We start from the raw sequence: 20,491 nt of genomic DNA, 5'->3' as shown, positions 1-20,491 counted from the left end.
GGGGCACTGTGTATAAGTGCATCTGGCAACCTAGGCCTGGAGTCAGCAGGTCACATAATTGCTTATTAAAAAAGTGTAGCTTGCACACTAGCACTGGAATCAGCAGCTCACAAAACACTACGTATAGGAACATCTGGCACACTGGCCCTGAAGTTAGCATGTCATAAAGTGGTACTAGGTGCAGCCGGCACACTGGGCATAGGTAGGGTGACCATATTGCCTCTTACACTTATGAAAAGTACATATGTCAGGGCTGTTTAAAGAAATCTTTTGAATAATGTTCCATTATAAGAACCCTGACATATGTATTTTTCATATATTACTGTATATATGTAATGTAGATGTATGAAAATAAAACAAAAAAAATGTATTGAACAAATCTCCAGGTAGAAGTATATGCAGCATGAGTTATTCAGTCTGTATTTTTCCACTGACTGGATTCTCTCTCCCCCTCCCGACCAGAGCTTGTTATGTACATTTATTACCCTGCCCGGTGCCGTGCATTCACACAGCTTAGGAATGTTAAAGAGTGGTAACGTTTGAACAGTAAACTTTTTATATAGAAAGCTTGTTAATAAAATGTATTTCAGCAACAGATTCTTAAAGGGACACTGAACCCAAATTTTTTCTTTCATGATTCAGATAGAGCATGCAATTTTAAGCAACTTTCTAATTTATTTCTATTATCAATTTTTCTTTGTTCTCTTACTATCTTGATTTATAACAAAGGCATCTCAGCTAAGGAGCCAGCAAATGTTTGGTTCAGAACCATGGACAGCACTAGTTTATTGGTGCTGTCCAATCAGCAAGGACAACCCAGGTTGTTCACCAAAAATGGGCCGGCATCTAAATTTACATTCTTGCGTTTCAAATAAACATACCAAGAGAATGAAGTAAATTTGATAATAGGAGTAAATTAGAAAGTTGCTTAAAATTGCAGGCTCTATCTGAATAACGAAAGAAAAAATTTGGGTTCAGTGTCCCTTTAAGAAAAACTGCAGCACAAGCTCTGTCTATATAACAGTTATTAAAGGGACATTAAACCCAAAATTGTATTTTATGATTCAGACAGAGAATACAAATTTAAACAACATTCAAATTTACTTCTATTATCTAATTTGCTTCATTCTTTAGATATCCGTTGTTAAAGAAATAGCAATGCACATGGGTCAGCCAATTACACAAGGCATCTATGTGCAGCCACCAATCAGCAGCACCTGAGCCTATCTAGATATGCTTTTCAGGAAAGAATATCAAGAGATAAAAGCAAATGAGATAATAGAAGTAAATTAGAAAGTTGTTTAAAATTGTATTCTCTATCTAAATCAGGAAATAAACAATTTGGGTTTAATGTCCCTTTAAGTGCTGCAGCTGTGCTTCCTATATGCATACATTATAGGGAGATATGCCATGTGTCATGTGACTCCTGTGCTATTAAACTATGGAGTCATACATAGCTGCATTAAGCCCTGGATAAAAATTCTAATAGAAACAATTTTCTTGAAATGTTTGGGGAAAACAGAATTTATGCTTACCTGATAAATTACTTTCTCCAACGGTGTGTCCGGTCCACGGCGTCATCCTTACTTGTGGGATATTCTCCTCCCCAACAGGAAATGGCAAAGAGCCCAGCAAAGCTGGCCATATAGTCCCTCCTAGGCTCCGCCTACCCCAGTCATTCGACCGACGGACAGGAGGAAATATATATAGGAGAAACCATATGGTAACGTGGTGACTGTAGTTAGAGAAAATAATTCATCAGACCTGATTAAAAAACCAGGGCGGGCCGTGGACCGGACACACCGTTGGAGAAAGTAATTTATCAGGTAAGCATAAATTCTGTTTTCTCCAACATAGGTGTGCCGGTCCACGGCGTCATCCTTACTTGTGGGAACCAATACCAAAGCTTTAGGACACGGATGAAGGGAGGGAGCAAATCAGGTCACCTAAACGGAAGGCACCACGGCTTGCAAAACCTTTCTCCCAAAAATAGCCTCCGAAGAAGCAAAAGTATAAAATTTGGCAAAAGTGTGCAGTGAAGACCAAGTCGCTGCCTTACATATCTGGTCAACAGGAGCCTCGTTCTTGAAGGCCCATGTGGAAGCCACAGCCCTAGTGGAGTGAGCTGTGATACTTTCAGGAGGCTGCCGTCCGGCAGTCTCATAAGCCAATCTGATAATGCTTTTAAGCCAAAAGGAAAGAGAGGTAGAAGTTGCTTTTTGACCTCTCCTTTTACCAGAATAAACAACAAACAAAGAAGATGTTTGTCTGAAATCTTTAGTAGCCTCTAAATAGAATTTTAGAGCACGGACTACGACCAAATTGTGTAACAAACGTTCCTTCTTTGAAACTGGATTCGGACACAAAGAAGGTACAACTATCTCCTGGTTAATATTTTTGTTGGAAACAACCTTCGGAAGAAAACCAGGCTCAGTACACAAAACCACCTTATCTGTATGGAAAACCATATAAGGCGGAGAACACTGCAGAGCAGATAACTCAGAAACTCCTCTAGCGGAAGAAATTGCAACCAAAAACAAACTTTCCAAGATAATAACTTAATATCTATGGAATGTAAGGGTTCAAACGGAACCCCTTGAAGAACTGAAAGAACTAGATTAAGACTCCAGGGAGGAGTCAAAGGTCTGTAAACAGGCTTGATTCTAACCAGAGCCTGAACAAACGCTTGAACGTCTGGCACAGCCGCCAGCTTTTTGTGAAGTAAAACAGATAAAGCAGAGATCTGTCCCTTCAGAGAACTTGCAGATAATCCTTTCTCCAAACCTTCTTGTAGAAAGGAAAGAATCTTAAGAATTTTTATCTTGTTCCATGGGAATCCTTTAGATTCACACCAACAGATATATTTTTTCCATATTTTATGGTAAATTTTTCTAGTTACAGGCTTTCTAGCCTGAATAAGAGTATCTATTACAGAATCTGAAAACCCACGCTTTGATAAAATCAAGCGTTCAATCTCCAAGCAGTCAGTTGGAGGGGAACCAGATTCGGATGTTCGAATGGACCTTGAACAAGAAGGTCCTGTCTCAAAGGTAGCTTCCATGGTGGAGCCGATGACATATTCACCAGGTCTGCATACCAAGTCCTGCGTGGCCACGCAGGAACTATCAAAATCACCGAAGCCCTCTCCTGATTGATCCTGGCTACCAGCCTGGGAATGAGAGGAAACGGTGGGAATACATAAGCTAGGTTGAAGATCCAAGGTGCTACTATTGTATCCACTAGAGACGCCTTGGGATCCCTGGATTTGGACCCGTAACAAGGGACCTCGAAGTTCTGACGAGAGGCCATCAGATCCATGTCTGGAATGCCCCATAATTGAGTTATTTGGGCAAAGATTTCCGGATGGAGTTCCCACTCCCCCGGATGATTCTCCATCGCCAGGGAACTCCTTGTTCCCCCCTGATGGTTGATATATGCAACAGTCGTCATGTTGTCTGATTGAAACCTTATGAATTTGGCCCTTGCTAGTTGAGGCCAAGTCTTGAGAGCATTGAATATCGCTCTCAGTTCCAGAATGTTTATCGGGAGAAAAAATCCTTCCCGAGACCATAGACCCTGAGCTTTCAGGGGTTCCCAGACCGCGCCCCAGCCCACCAGACTGGCGTCGGTCGTGACAATGACCCACTCTGGTCTGCGGAAGCTCATTCCCTGTGACAGGTTGTCCAGGGTCAGCCACCAACGGAGTGAATCTCTGGTCCTTTGATCTACTTGGATCGTCGGAGACAAGTCTGAATAATCCCCATTCCACTATCTGAGCATGCACAGTTGTAATGGTCTTAGATGAATTCGTGCAAAAGGAACTATGTCCATTGCCGCAACCATCAAACCTATTACTTCCATGCACTGCGCTATGGAAGGAAGAAGAACAGAATGAAGTACTTGACAAGAGCTTAGAAGTTTTGATTTTCTGGCCTCTGTCAGAAAAATCTTCATTTCTAAGGAATCAATTATTGTTCCCAAGAAGGGAACTCTTGTTGACGGGGACAGAGAACTTTTTTCTATGTTCACTTTCCACCCGTGAGATCTGAGAAAGGCTAGGACAATGTCCGTATGAGCCCTTGCTTTTGACAGAGACGACGCTTGAATCAGGATGTCGTCCAAGTAAGGTACTACTGCAATGCCCCTTGGTCTTAGCACCGCTAGAAGGGACCCTAGTACCTTTGAAAATCCTTGAAGCAGTGGCCAATCCGAATGGAAGTGCCACAAACTGGTAATACTTGTCCAGAAAGGCGAACCTTAGGAACCGATGATGTTCCATGTGGATAGGAATATGTAGGTACGCATCCTTTAAATCCACCGTGGTCATGAAGTGACCTTCCTGGATTGTAGGAAGGATCGTTCGAATGGTTTCCATTTTGAACGATGAAACCCTTAGAAATTTGTTTAGAATCTTGAGATCTAAAATTGATCTGAATGTTCCCTCTTTTTTTTGGGAACTATAAACAGGTTGGAGTAAAACCCCATCCCTTGTTCTCCTAATGGAACAGGATGAATCACTCCCATTCTCAACAGGTCTTCTACACAATGTAAGAATGCCTGTCTTTTATTTGGTTCGAAGATAATTGAGACCTGTGGAACCTTCCCCTTGGGGGTAGTTCCCTGAATTCCAGGAGATAACCTTGAGAAACTATTTCTAGCGCCCAAGGATCCTGAACATCTCTTGCCCAAGCCTGAGCAAAGAGAGAAAGTCTGCCCCCCACCAGATCCGGTCCCGGATCGGGGGCCAACACTTCATGCTGTTTTGGTAGCAGTGGCAGGTTTCTTGGCCTGCTTACCCTTGTTCCAGCCTTGCATCGGTCTCCAGGCTGGCTTGGTTTGAGAAGTATTACCCTCTTGCTTAGAGGGTGTAGAATTTGAGGCTGGTCCGTTTCTGCGAAAGGGACGAAAATTTGGCTTATTTTTAGCCTTAAAAGACCTATCCTGAGGAAGGGCGTGTCCCTTTCCCCCAGTGATGTCTGAAATAATCTCTTTCAAGTCAGGGCCAAACAGTGTTTTACCCTTGAAAGGGATGTTAAGCAATTTGGTCTTGGAGGACACATCCGCTGACCAAGACTTTAGTCAAAGCGCTCTGCGCGCCACGATAGCAAACCCTGAATTCTTCGCCGCTAATCTAGCTAATTGCAAAGCGGCATCTAAAATAAAAGAGTTAGCCAATTTAAGTGCTTGAACTCTGTCCATAACCTCCTCATACGAAGATTCTTTATTGAGCGACTTTTCTAGTTCTTCGAACCAGAAACACGCAGCTGTAGTGACAGAAACAATGCATGAAATTGGTTGTAGAAGGTAACCTTGCTGAACAAACATCTTTTTAAGCAAACCCTCTAATTTTTTATCCATAGGATCTTTGAAAACACAACTATCTTCTATAGGAATAGTAGTGCGTTTGTTTAGAGTAGAAACCGCCCCCTCGACCTTGTGGACTGTCTGTCATAAGTCCTTTCTGGGGTCGACTATAGGAAATAACTTCTTAAATATAGGGGGAGGAACAAAAGGTATGCCGGGCCTTTCCCACTCCTTATTTACTATGTCCGCCACCCGCTTGGGTATAGGAAAAGCATCGGGGGGCACCGGAACCTCTAGGAACTTGTCCATCTTACATAATTTCTCTGGAATGACCAAATTGTCACAATCATCCAGAGTAGATAATACCTCCTTAAGCAGTGCGCGGAGATGTTCTAATTTAAATTTAAATGTTACAACATCAGGTTCAGCTTGTTGAGAAATTTTCCCTGAATCTGAAATTTCTCCCTCAGACAAAACCTCCCTCCTGGCCCCTTCAGATTGGTGTGAGGGTATGTCAGAACAGTTATCATCAGCGTCCTCTTGCTCTTCAGTGTTTAAAACAGAGCAATCGCGCTTTCTCTGATAAGTAGGCATTTTGGATAAAATGTTTGCAATAGAATTATCCATTACAGCCGTTAATTGTTGCATGGTAATAAGTATTGGCGCACTAGATGTACTAGGGGCCTCTTGTGTGGGCAAAACTGGTGTAGACACAGAAGGGGATGATGCAGTACCATGCTTACTCCCCTCATTTGAGGAATCATCTTGGGCAATATCATTATCTATGGCATTATTGTCCCTACTTTGTTTGGACACTATGTCACAATTATCACATATATTTAAATGGGGAGAAACCTTGGCTTTCATACATATAGAACATCGTTTATCTGATGGTTCAGACATGTTAAACAGGCTTAAACTTGTCAACAAAGCACAAAAAACGTTTTACAATAAAACCGTTACTGTCACTTTAAATTTTAAACTGAACACACTTTATTACTGAATATGTGAAAAAGTATGAAGGAATTGTTCACCAAAATTTCACCACAGTATCTTAAAGCCTTAAAAGTATTGCACACCAAATTTGAAAGCTTTAACCCTTAAAATAACGGAACCGGAGCCGTTTTTACATTTAACCCCTATACAGTCCCAGGTATCTGCTTTGCTGAGACCCAACCAAGCCCAGAGGGGAATACGATACCAAATGATGCCTTCTATAAGCTTTTTCAGTGGTTCTTAGCTCCTCACACATGCATCTGCATGCCTTGTTTTCCAAAAACAACTGCGCATTAGTGGCGCGAAAATGAGGCTCTGCCTATGACTAGAAAAAGCCCCCAGTGAAAAAGGTGTCCAATACAGTGCCTGCCGTTTTTTTAAAACAATCCCCAAGATTATAATAACTATTAATAGTAATAATCTGCCAAATATGCTTAGTAAAGTAATCGTTTTAGCCCAGAAAAATGTCTACCAGTTTTTTAAGCCCTTATGAAGCCCTTTATTCTTTTACTTAAACTAAGAAAATGGCTTACCGGTCCCCATAGGGAAAATGACAGCCTTCCAGCATTACCAAGTCTTGTTAGAAATGTGTCATACCTCAAGCAGCAAAGTCTGCCCACTGTTTCCCCCAACTGAAGTTACTTCATCTCAACAGTCCTGTGTGGAAACAGCCATCGATTTTAGTAACGGTTGCTAAAATCATCTTCCTCTTACAAACAGAAATCTTCATCTCTTTTCTGTTTCAGAGTAAATAGTACATACCAGCACTATTTTAAAATAACAAACACTTGATTGAAGGATAAAAACTACATTTAAACACCAAAAAACTCTAAGCCATCTCCGTGGAGATGTTGCCTGTGCAACGGCAAAGAGAATGACTGGGGTAGGCGGAGCCTAGGAGGGACTATATGGCCAGCTTTGCTGGGCTCTTTGCCATTTCCTGTTGGGGAGGAGAATATCCCACAAGTAAGGATGACGCCGTGGACCGGACACACCTATGTTGGAGAAAGCTGAATTTACAGCATGAAGAACTGTAATCTTGATTTTTTATTATTACTTAGTATAAGTTAGTTTTAATTATTTTTAGCAGTCAAGTGTTTAATGTCCCTTTAATATGCACTTTATTGACATTCATTTTAAAGATGTATTATGCACATCTATTCAGTAATAATAGACTAAATACTAGGGGGTAGATTTATCATAGAGCGAGCGGACATGATACGATGTAGGATATCATGTCCGCTGCACATCGATAAATGCTGACAGCATACACTGTCAGCATTTATCATTGCACCAGCCTCAAGGCTCGCGCGGAAAGAGGGGGCATTACGCTCCATACGGAGCTTTATTAATCGGCCGCTAGGTATTTATAGTAAACTTTTTAGCATGTCATGGTGTTATGTATCACAGCTCCAGTATTTCCAATAGTGATGTAATCTCGATCACTTTTTATACAGGGCAAAAAAAGGGAAATTACTACAACAATCTTTTTTACTCGCTGAATGTGCTAAAATGGGCTTCTCAGTTGTAGCCAGTTACCCGGTGGAAGTGGATTAGTGTATTAGTCAATTTTAAATTTGATGCACTTTGTGGAATATTCATTGATATTATCACACACCCCAGCAGGTCTGATTTGTTTTTTTTTGTACTATATACACTATACTATAGATGTTTTTAATGTGGGTATGTATATAACCAATTTTAAAAACTGGGTGAATTAAAGGTTAAAGTGTCAGTAAACCTAAAAAATAATGTTATATAATTCTACAAATAATGCACAGTGCAGAATTATATAACATTATATTAGTGTTATCGTTATAAAACTTAATATTCCCTTTAAATTTTTTTAAAATATGGCTGTTTTTCAGACCCGCTCTCTGTGCTCTTCTGAGCGGGTCTGTTTTTATTACACAGCGCATCGGGCCAGCTGTCTAGTCACAGCCCGGCCCGACCGCGCCATTAAACTAAGTGCAGCTCGCTCCTGCTGTCAGACAGAGCAGGAGCGAGCTGCACTTAGTGTTATGGCGCGGTCGGGACGGGCTGTGACTATACAGCTGGCCCGATGCGCTGTGTGAAAAAAATCAGACCCGCTCAGAAGAACACAGAGAGCGGGTCTGAAAAACAGCCATATTTTAAAAAAATTCAAAGGGAATATTAAGTTTTATAACGATAACACTAATATAATGTTATATAATTCTGCACTGTGCATTATTTGTAGAATTATATAACATTATTTTTTAGGTTTACTGGCCCTTTAAGTTTTATTATTTTTACTATTTGCACTGCTATTTAGCATTTACAAGTGTGTGCAGAAAAGGGGTTTCATTTTTCTTTTCTCTTTGAAAGAATTATATATATATATAAAAGTATTTTTTAAATTCTACAAATCTCTAAGGTAGATGTGCAGCCACAAAAGTAGCACGACAACAATCTACTGTTGATAAATGTACTAAATGAAGTGGGTTTGGCATCATAAAGAGATCATTCCTAACCCAGTTAAAGAACCAGTAAATACAGTTGATTTACATAATGAACAAATGAATGATAAAAAGACAATACAGTAACACTTAGGAGCCGATTTATGAAAGTGCAAGCGGACATGATACAATGTAGCGTATCATGTTCGCCGCATATCGATAAATGCCGAAAACATACATCAGTTGTCTGCATTTATCATTGCACAAGCAGTTCTTGTGATGTCCGCAGCCTCAGAGCAGGCGGACAAGTTATGGAGATGCGGCTTCATAACTGCTGTTTCCGGCAAGCCTATAGGCTCGTGTGGAAACAGGGGCATCAAGCTCTATTCTGAGCTTGAGAATTCGGCCCCTTAATCTGAACTTCAAATGAGTAGTAGACATTTTTCTGAGAAATTTCAAAGTTATTTCCAATCCCCCTATATCATGTTACAGCCATCAGCCAATCACAAATAAACATACGTATATTCTGTGAATTCTTGCAAATGATCATTAGGAGCTGGTGATTTAGAAAGTGTAAATATAAGACTGCATATTTTGTTAATGTTGATCAAATTGGAAAGTTGTTTAAAATGGCATGTTCTTTTAATTTTGACTTTAAAGGGACAGCATGCACTCATTTTCATATAACTGCATGTAATAGACACTACTATAAAGAATAAGAGGCAAAGATACTGATATAAAAATCCAGTATAAAATGGTTTAAAAACGTACTTAGAAGCTTTCAGTTTATCTCTGTTGAAAAGGCAGTTAGAAAGCCAACTGCAGGTGGGAAATAAGACCCTCCCCCCTCCCCCTTCTTTTGCATATGAAAAGACCCTTTACACAAACGGGAGCAAGCTGGAGTAGGTAGCTGACGGTATTCAAATAAAACTTTCAGAGCAATGTTCTTTAAAAATAAGCAAAACTATACATTTAAAAAAAAAAAAAAAACTTCATGGGCTTTATAAATAGATCATCTACAAAACATTTATGCAAAGAAAAAAGGAGTGTATAATGGCCCTTTAAGTACTGAGCCTTTTTATACCCATGTGCTGAGCTGTTTTACAGATTTCTTTCAGATTCCAAAAAGTGAATCCACCCTCCTGGGTCAGCTACCTGGGTGCATAAATATAGATCATACAAATGCCAAAATGAATGCACTCACAGGGGTTTGTGTCATAAGTGAAGTCACAAATAAATACATTTTGACTTCGCTAATGACATAAACCCCTGTGAGTGCATTCATTTTGGTATATATATCTATATAGAGAGAGAATATCAAACAGAAGAGCACTCCAAAGGTCTTGTAAAATTCAATCACCTTTAATGTGAACGTTTTCGGGTCAATCTGACCCGTCCTCAGACAGGTCAGATTGACCTGAAAACGTTCACATTAAAGGTGATTGAATTTTACAAGACCTTTGGAGTGATCTTCTGTTTGATATTCTATTTGTATTGATGAGCAGCACCGAAGGCAATTTGTGGCTGAAACTCTGGAGTGCACATTGTTTGGACTTTTACAATTGTATTAGGTAAGCTTTCTAAAATAAGTAGAAATTAAAAGTTATTCACATTGTTTTTATTTAGAAATAAACAATTGGAAATCAAAAGGAAAAAACAAATATTTCTTGTTACAATTCTGCACAATGCACATTTCAAAAATACAACGAGGAGTTATAAGAATTCAAATTTAGAATGAGTTAAAAGAAAAAAAGCTTTTGGAGGACTTTTTTTTAAACTTTGAGGTTCACAGTCACAATTAAAAAACATTTAGGCACATGGCATAGAAGGCTATTGGATATCAAAATAATACACAAAACTACACAAAGGCTAAAGACTGCAACAAACCTACATGTGAAATAATTATTAACCTCATTTTCTGTAATTAAGTGGGTTAATAAAAGACAAAAACAGTAGAATGAGAACATAGACTAAGCCACATGTCATAGAGAAACCTATTTTCTAGATGGGGTCACTCTTGGATCCAACAAGTTGTGGGAAGCTTAGAAAAGCACTGCTAGACTGCAACTCCTCACAAATGCACTCCCTAAGCTCTGCTAATCTCTACCCTATGCTACTGACCCATGAGACATGCTGTACCACTCCTGTTTGTGACACTTTACCTACTCCTGCAGTGTTATCTCTAACAGGTTGGTCAGCGGTTCTCTTCCAGTGTGTGGCAGAGGTTGATTCGCCAGGGAGAAAGGTTAGATGGTTTTTGCTCTTGTGAGAGCCTGACAGCTTTCTATAGCTCGACTCCCATTACTATTCGTTCCATAAACTTTGAGCAGTGCTTCTCCAAAATGTCTTCAAAATATTGTAAGAGCTGCTCTTTTATAGTATTCAGTTTGTTCCTTTGTTGACAGTATTATTTTGCGGTCTTCATAGGTATATAGTTAGAGTCTAATAGCTAACATACACATCAATCAACCATTCCAGAACACAGAGATTACTTCAAGGTTCTTTGGTTCAGAACAGTGAGGTAAACCTTTACATGCTAGATGGCATGGCATTCAGTTATATTCAACAGACTGTAAAACATAAAAAGTGCAAGAGACGATTAAGGATAACAAAGGTTATCACCTGGCTATTTAAAACTAGGGACTTTATTTAAAAGAGGAACTTATGTGCTTTAACCCCTTAGTGACCAGACCATTTTTCAATGTTCTTACCGTTAAGGGGGGCTGTTTTTACATTTTTGCGGTGTTTGTGTTTAGCTGTAATTTTCCTCTTACTCATTTACTGTATCCACACACATTATATACAGTTTTTCTTGCCATTAAATGGACTTTCTAAAGATACCATTATTTTCATCATATCATAATTTACTATAAAATTTTTATAAAATGTGATGAAAAACAACACCCATGCTAAATAGTTTCTAAATTGTGTCCTGAGTTTAGAAATAACCAAAGTTTATATGTTCTTTGCTTTTTTTGCAAGTTATAGGGCAATGAGTACAAGCAGCAATTTGCTATTTCCAAACCAATTTTTTTAATTAGCGGTAGTTACATTGTAACACTGATATCTGTCAGGAATCCCTGAATAACCCTTCACATGTATATATTTTTTTTAGTGAGACAACCCAAAGTATTGATCTAGGCCCATTTTGGTATATTTCATGCCACCATTTCACTGCCAAATGCGATCAAATAAAAAAAAATGTTTACTTTTTCACTAGCTTTAGGTTTCTCACTGAAATTATTTACAAACAGGTTGTGCAATTATGGCACAAATCGTCGTAAATGCTTCTCTAGGATCCTCTTTGTTCAGAAATAGCAAACATATACGGCTTTGGCGTTGCTTTTTGGTAATTAGAAGGCCAAAAAATGCTGATGCGCACCACACGTTTATTATGCCCAGCAGTGAAGGGGTTAATTAGGTAGCTTGTAGGGTTCATTTTAGCTTTATTGTAGAGATCAGCCTCCCACCCCCTGATCCCTCCCTGACCCCTCTCAAACAGCTCTCTTACCTCCCCCACGTCACAATTGTCACAGCCATCATCTTAAGTACTGGCAGAAAGTCTGCCAGTACTAAAATAAAAGTATATATATATATATATATATATATATATATATATATATATATATATATATATATATATATATATATATATATATTATATATAAAATTTCTGCAGTGTAGGTTATCTCCTAACCCCCCCAACCTCCATGATCCCCCCTAAACAGCTCTCTTAACCTCCCCATTCTTCCTATTTGCAGCGATTTTAGGTACTGGCAGCTGTATGCCAGTACCCACTTTGCACTAAAATTGTGCTGTTTTAATTAATTCCATATAGTTTAGCTGACCCCCTCAATACCCTCTCCCCTCCCAGATCCCTTTTCCCCAAGACTTATCCCCCCTCCCTCTCCCTTCTTCCCTTATGTACTGAGTGTACTAAGTAGCCCACGCTCCTGCCCCCCTTGAACGCTCCCGACGCCCTCGCCGCACTACCGGAACAGGATCCACAATCAGAGAAGTGATCCATCGCTGGCCGATGCAGAGAGGGCCTCAGAGTGGCCCTCTCTTCATCGATGTGCTTAAAAAGGGTATTGCACTATGCCTCAATATTGAGGCAATTGCTGCAATACTCTGAAAGCAGCTGGAAGCGATCACGATACGTCCTTGGTCATTAACTAGCAGGTTTTGTAGGACGTACCTTGCATGTCCTTGGTCGTTAAAGGATTAAAACAAGTGATCTTGGGGTTCTTTATGCCTCTTTGATGGCTTATTATAAGTTCCTAGAGAACCCATCATTACAAAATTGTGTGTTTTTATATTTTAAAATTATGGTTAAAACTTTATATGCCCAAGATGAAAAAAGTATGCAATGGTCTTTAAAATGGTCAGTCTACAGGGTTTCTAGACCTTAATGGAGCCGAGACTGAGAGGTGTTAATACTCACCCCAGCTCCTTTCTGTAGCTTACACTAGCAACACCAAACACACTAGGTCACCTCATAACTGCTTGAACTGTAGTGGGACCACGATTAGCTTCAAATGAGCACTACATGTAGTCATCATCAACACTCTAGACATTGTACAGATGATAACTATGTGTAGCCCCTACACTTAAAAGGTTACAATAGGATTTCCCTGATTCCCTTTAATATGAATTTTCTGATGAGTAATAAGAGTGTATTTCCGAGAAAAACATTTCCCACATTCAGAACACGAAAATTCCTTTTCTCCTGTATGAATTTTCTGATGATTAATAAGATCTGATTTCCGAGTAAAACATTTCCCACATACCGAACACAAAAAAGCTTTCTCTCCTGTATGAATTTTCAGATGTCTATTAAGATTTGATTTCACAGTAAAACATTTCCCACACTCAGAACATGAAAATGACATTTCTCCTGTATGAATTTTCAGATTTGTATGAATTTTCAGATGAGTAATAAGATTTGCTTTCAGAGTAAAACGTTTCCCACATTCCGAACATGAAAATGGTCTTTCTCCTGTATGAATTTTCAAATGCTTTTTAAGATTTGATTTCTTAGGAAAACTTTTCCCGCATTCAGAACAGGAAAATGCTTTCTCTCCTGTATGAATTTGCTGATGACCAATAAGAGTTGATCTATGGGTAAAGTGTTTCCCACAGTCAGAACACGAAAATACTTTTTCTCCTGTATGAATTTTATTATGAGCAATAAGAGTTGATTTATGGGTAAAACATTTCCCACATTCAGAACAAGAAAATCCTTTATCCCCTGTATGGATTTTCTGGTGAATAATGAGATACGATTTCAACGTAAAACATTTCCCACATTGAGAACAAGGAAATGCTTTCTCTCTTGTATGAATCTTCTGATGTTTAGTAAGATCTGATTTCTGAATAAAACATTTCCCACATACAGAACATAAATTTCCTACGTGGCTTCTTTTGTTTTTGAAAAGGTTGAAAGAAATATCAGCCCTCTCACCATGACTCGGAATATTGAAGTTTGTGAGTTCACCTGTTGAAAAGAAATACAATGGGAGCAATGTTATCTATTAATGACATCATTATTTTATTTTGAGAACAATTTAACTATTCTGAATTAGTGATTAGGGGAATGGATTGGCTATGTTCCTACACCTTTACCCAGGCTCCAAGTGTAGTTTTCTAGACACTTTGTTACATGATACCACAAAGATTACTAACTTTCAAAATGGAGACGATTTGCACTATACTTCCTTTAGTGCAGGAGGGTCAATTTATTTCTACTATTGGCATAAAGTAGAACAACATCAAAAAGCACCCGGCTTCAGACAGTCACAAAGCAGGATATTCTTAAAAGCAATACTTAAATGGCAAAATCCACATAGGAATACACTCCATAACAAAGGTTCAGGTCTAACATGTTTCGTATATTACATACTGCACTTTCTCAATGACCCTCATTGTCATTGAGAAAGTGCAGTATGTAATATGATATCACAATCACCTACAAATAACAGGTAAGTTTTCATCTAATTGTTTTATTGAGAGAAGATGAGGATCTAAAAAAAAGTCTCCCACTCCCCTAATAAAAACCTCCATGTGCTTAGTGGGGCAGGTGATCTATATTACTCAGATACATCACACACGTGAACTCACCTGTAATGATATTGTCACTGATTTCCTGCTTCACAGCTTCCAGTTGTCTATTTCCATACAGAGCATTTGTTTGTTTAGTATTAGGTGTAACTTCAGTCTTAACATCACCTGGATAGATCATATAAATATAGTCACATTTTAGCTTTTTAGCAATGCAGAAGGAAATATTAATATCTGAATGTCCCCCAAATACACTCACCTGTGCCCTGCATACCTCTGACATGTCACACATACACTCTCCTGTGCCCTGAACACATCACATATGTGCACTCACCTGTGCTGATATTATCACCAATTTCCTCCTTCACAGCTTCCAGTTGACTCTTTACATACAGATCATTGCTTTGTTCAGCATTAAAAAGGACACTCAAGTCACAATAAACTTTTATGATTCAGAAAGAGCATGCAGTTTTAAGACACTTTCCAATTTACTTCCATTATCAAATTTTGCAGTGTCTTTTTTTTATTTACACTTTCTGGGGAACAAGATCCTACTGAGCACGTGCACAAGCTCACAGGGTATACGTATACTAGTGTGTGATTGGCTGATGTCTCTCAAGGTAGTGCTTGGCTTACTAGTAAGGGATCTTACCAATGTGGCAGCTCCAGGTGTGGAGCATGCGATTACCTGATTGTGTCAGACCAATTTCACTCTACTGTTACAGGCAGGGTTTATGATATAAACTTTTGCCTCAACTGTACCTCAGCATATGTTATATATTGTATAACATCTTATTACTATTAGATCTTATTAATGCCTGTTTGATGTTTATGAGTCTGTATATCCACCTGTAATTAGACATACATATAATCTTATACAGGTTTTGGGAATGTATGAGCATACATGTAAATCGATATGGATAATATCAGATATATGTCTTTAGAGGACATACTTGTTGTTTTAGTCCTCTCCCTTAGCTATAATATAATGTTGCACTAAATTATTTGTGTACTTAATTCTTGGGGTGTATGGTATATCTGTCTCTCTATATCCTTCATTTGCCTGCTCATGGATACTCTTATTTATTCAAACAGTGTCAGCCACGCGAGATTGCACTCCTGATAATCAGTTTGTTTGTTTCTATATATTTGTAAGATGAAAACACTTACATGCTATAAAGTATAGGTACACCAAAAGTTTATGTGTTTACTACATACATCTTTTGTATTCAATTCCATGATCATTCATACTTAAATTGTTCCTCATCGTAGCTTCCTCCTGTAAATATAGGGTTAAATGAACTCTGGGCGTGTTGTTGTTTTAAACAATTTGTTTTTTATCCAATGATGTTGCTGCAATTATGTATATATTGTACACCTGTGGCTGGCTATAGTATGCTATGATTACGGCTTTGCCGAAACGCGTAAGCCTTGCCAGCCAGAGGTACCCTACCTCAATTTTGTTCTGACATCTTGTATGTCCTATCTTTTATGACTTGCCAATAAAGGTTAAGTTTTATTTTTTATCTAACGCTCTCGCTCTTTCTTTTGCCGATTTGTTTACTGCCTGTGAGAGCGTTAGCACCCTGCCACGTCATATGGCATCTTCTGCCATAGATACCTCACCTGCAGAGACATCTGATGGGGTCTCCACTGGGTGAATATCCTGTACAAGGTCTACATGTGCTCTTGTGTCTTGATTTTCGTCTCTCATACCTGTTAGTTTTAATATAGAATACAATTAGTTTATTTTGCTAATGAAACCCCTTTCTTTTGTAGTATCTTAAAATGCATTCCAGATTTTTTAAACCTTTCTTTCCCTATTAGCCTTGTAGAGACTGACAATGCACATCAAAACCTATGAATGCTACTTGTGTTTTCTGCTAGTCTGTTACTTAAATATTTTTTTTTAAATATAAAAATATTGATATATAATTCCACAAAACATTTTGCTTCTCACACTTTGGGGTTAAAACTTGTTTATGATCAGACAGCTTATTAGATCACACATGACGGATTCACTGGAGATTTACTCTGTCAGCCACCTCTGTAGTGTTTGTGCATTTCCTGAGTGATATATTTATTACTACACAACGTTACCTGAGCTCTCATTTCCTGGGATCTCCATAGTCCTTAGTGCTTGGTGAGTCTCCATCATGACGTCCTTGTAAAGCTCCTTGTGTCTCTCTATATACTCCCACTCCTCCATAGAGAAATACACAGCAACATCATCACACTTTATAGGCACCTGAAACACACACAGCTCATTCAGTGCTGACACAGGGACTGGTTCTGTCACACACTTTTACGACAGAGCCAGAATAATGTTACTGAGAACATGCAAAGAAAGAGAGCAGGCAGAAGGTCACTGGGGCAGACAGAAGACACTGTGCCCTGGTATAATGTCCTACCGCTACTGTGGGTGGGTGAGGGGGGTGTTATTAAGAACATGCCTAGACACAGACAGAAGGTAGGAAATACACACAGGGCCAGATTGAACAGTAAAGAGTGTCATTGTGCTCTGATGCTAGCATAATATCACATTCCCCAGCAGTTATCACCTCTCTATTCAGCCAATGAATGCTGCTGTGGGGGATATTTTTTCTGCAATGCATTTCTATATAACACATTTTTACGACCATAAGATCAAGGGCTAGTTGGCCTCCACTTATCCAACCTAAATACTATGTCTAGATCAGTGATGATCAACTGGAGGACCATAGGCCCTCTGCACTAGGTTTTGTGGTCCCAGTGAAAAAGAAAAACTAAGAATGGATGCCACAGATTTGTGAGACCAGAGAAGAAGCAGAAAATATGTGTTTTGGGACTTCTGGTGAGCCGTCTGGAGGGAAGAACAGATAGAGGCTACCCGACAGTCTTACCTAAATCTGGCCCTGTATCACTGCATATTTTCTGGAAATATATAATTATTAAAAGGGACAGTATACACTCAATTTCATATAACTGCATGTAATAGACACTACTATAAAGAATAAGATGTGCAGATACTAATATAAAAATATAGTATAAAACTGTTTAAAAACTTACTTAGAAGCTCTCAGTTTAGCTCTGTTGAAAAGATAGCTGGAAAGCCCACTGCAAGTGGGAAATAAGACACTCCCCCCTCCCCCTTCTTTTGCATATGAAAAGACCCTTTATACAAACAGGAGCAAGCTGGAGTAGGTATCTGACGGTATTCTCAAAAAACTTTGGGGCTTGGTTAGGAGTCTGAAAACCAGAGCAATGTTATTTAAAAATAAGCAAAACTATACATTTAAAAAAACAAAAACTTTATAGGCTATATAAATAGATCATCTACAAAACATTTATGCAAAGAATAAAATGAGTGTATAATGTCCCTTTAATTGTGATAATTATAGCTAGATATTTATTTGCGGCCCTTACGGCTTATAAAATAATTATCTGTGGCTCCCATGTGTTAGAAGTTGACCACCACTCTTCTAGATGACAAATGTCGCAATACTAACTAAGGGATCTGGGAGAGGGTGGGGGGAAGCTACACTACGGGGAAAAAAAAAAAAAGATTTTATTGTAAACTAGGTACTGACAGACAGCTGCCAGTACCAAAGATGGCCCCCAATAAGGTAGAGGGGGAGGGTTAGAGAGCTGTTTTGGGGGGGATCCTACACAGCAGCATAAGCAAATATGCTGGAAAAAAAACAAAAAGATAGCTTTAATTTTAGTACTGACAGACTTTCTGCCAGTACTTAAGTTTGTGGGGACAATTGTGGGGTGGGGGAGGGAAGAGAGCAGTTTGGGAGGGATCAGGGGGTCTGATGTGACAGGTGGGAGACTGATCTCTACGCTAAAGCTAAAATTAACCCTGCAAGCTCCCTACAAGCTACCTAATTACCAAAAAAGCAACGCCAAAGCCATATATGTCTGCTATTTCTGAACAAAGGGGATCCCAGAGAAGCATTTACAACCATTGGTGCCATAATTGCACAAGCTGTTTGTAAATAATTTCAGTGAGAAACCTAAAATTGTGAAAAATGTTACTTTTTTTTTAATTGGATCACATTTGGTGGTGAATTGGTGGCATGAAATATACCAAGATGGGCCTAGATCAATACTTGGGGTTGTCTACTACACTAAAGCTAAAATTAACCCTACAAGCTCCCTACATACTCTCTAATTAACCCCTTCAATGCTGGGCATAATACAGATATGGTGTGCAGTGGCATTTATAGGCCTTCTAATTACCAAAAAACAAAGCCAAAGCCATATATGTCTGCTATTTCTGAACGGGGATCCCAGAGAAGCATTTACAACCATTTATGCCATAATTGCACAAGTTGTTTGTAAATAAATTTAGTGAGAAACCTAAAGTTTGTGAAAAAAGTTGTGAAAAAGTAAACGTTTTTTTTTTTTTTTTTTATTTGATCGCATTTGGCGGTGAAATGGTGGCATGAAATGTACCAAAATGGATGTACCATGTCAAGGGATATTCAGGGATTCCTGACAGATATCAGTGTTACAATGTAACTAGCGCTAATTTTGAAAAAAATTGGTTTGGGAATAGCAAAGTGCTACTTGTATTTATTGCCCTATAACTTGCAAAGAACATGTAAACATTTGGTATTTCTAAACTCAGGACAAAATTTAGAAACTATTTAGCATGGTTGTTTTTTGGTGCTTGTAGATGTGTAACAGATTTTGGGGGTCAAAGTTAGAATAAGGGTGTTTTTTCCATATTTTATAAAAAAAAATTATAGTTAATTATAAGATATGATGAAAATAATGGTATTTTTTAGAAATTCCATTTAATGGCGAGAAAAACGGTTTATAATATGTGTGGGTACAGTAAATGAGTAAGAGGAAAATTACAGCTAAACACAAACACCGCAAAAATGTAAAAATAGCCTTGGAAAATGGAAAAGTGCTGTGGTCACTAAGGGGTAAAGGGACATGAAACCCAAAATTTTTCTTTCTTGATTCAAAAATAGAATGCAATTTTAAACAACTTTCTAATTTACTTCAATTATCTAATTTGTTTCATTATCTTGGTATCATTTGTTGAAGGAGCAGCAATGCACTAATGGTTTGTAACTGAACACATGGGTGAGCCAATGACAATCAATATATATATATGCTGCAACCAATCAACAGCTAGAACCTAGGTTCTCTGCTGCTCCTGAGCTTGCCTAGATAAACCTTTCAGCAAAGGATAACAAGAGAAGGAAGCTAATTAAATAATAGAAGTAAATTGGAAAGTTGTTTAAAATTGTATTCTCTATCTAACTCATGAAAGAAAAATTTTGGGTTTCATGTCCCTTTAACTTTTATTTGCATAAACAAATCGCTTTGAGAGTTGGCAGTTAAGTGGGCATCTTTAGTGACTGGAAATGCTGAAAATTTGATGTAAGCTCTTGAATAGTTTTACAATTAAAACATATAATAATATATCCTTTGATAGGAGAGTTTAATTTTGGGCCAGATTTTTTAATGTAAAAAAATATAAATACTTTTGGCTTTCCAATAATAATTTAAAAAAAAACAGCCGGTCAAAGGGACACACAGCTCTTGTCACAACATATTCCATCAGCTCTCACCTCTCCTGTCAGCAGGTACATGATCTGTAGGGTGTGGGTCAGTATCCTTTCTGTTGTCATCTTGTCCCCGGTCATGTGACTCGCTGTAAGTGAGTTAGTCACACGCTGCAAGAGGGAAACATAAAAACATCAGACATGTGT

At 38.5% G+C, this 20,491-nt stretch overlaps 1 protein-coding gene across 4 annotated transcripts in view; it reads right to left on the bottom strand.

The window, feature by feature from the left end:
* Positions 1-12,630: 12,630 nt before the first annotated feature.
* The window catches only part of LOC128644355 (zinc finger protein OZF), a 20,509-nt gene continuing 12,648 nt past the window's right edge, over positions 12,631-20,491 (bottom strand). For 3 of the 4 annotated variants that reach the window (XM_053697005.1, XM_053697007.1, XM_053697008.1), the window contains exons 3-7: positions 20,351-20,455; positions 16,878-17,025; positions 16,404-16,493; positions 14,838-14,945; positions 12,631-14,214 (exon numbers count right to left, since the gene is read on the bottom strand). In XM_053697005.1, the coding sequence (XP_053552980.1) occupies positions 13,328-14,214; positions 14,838-14,945; positions 16,404-16,493; positions 16,878-17,025; positions 20,351-20,455 (1,338 nt within the window). In that variant the 3' untranslated portion in view covers positions 12,631-13,327. The remainder of the gene's footprint in view (positions 14,215-14,837; positions 14,946-16,403; positions 16,494-16,877; positions 17,026-20,350; positions 20,456-20,491) is intronic. The other variant, XM_053697006.1, reaches the window with a different exon arrangement.

This window comes from Bombina bombina, unplaced genomic scaffold (assembly GCF_027579735.1).
Source record: "Bombina bombina isolate aBomBom1 unplaced genomic scaffold, aBomBom1.pri scaffold_408, whole genome shotgun sequence".
Taxonomy (NCBI): domain Eukaryota; kingdom Metazoa; phylum Chordata; class Amphibia; order Anura; family Bombinatoridae; genus Bombina; species Bombina bombina.
The sequence above is the reverse complement of the archived record's forward strand: the minus strand, read 5'-3'. Positions and strand labels throughout refer to the sequence as shown.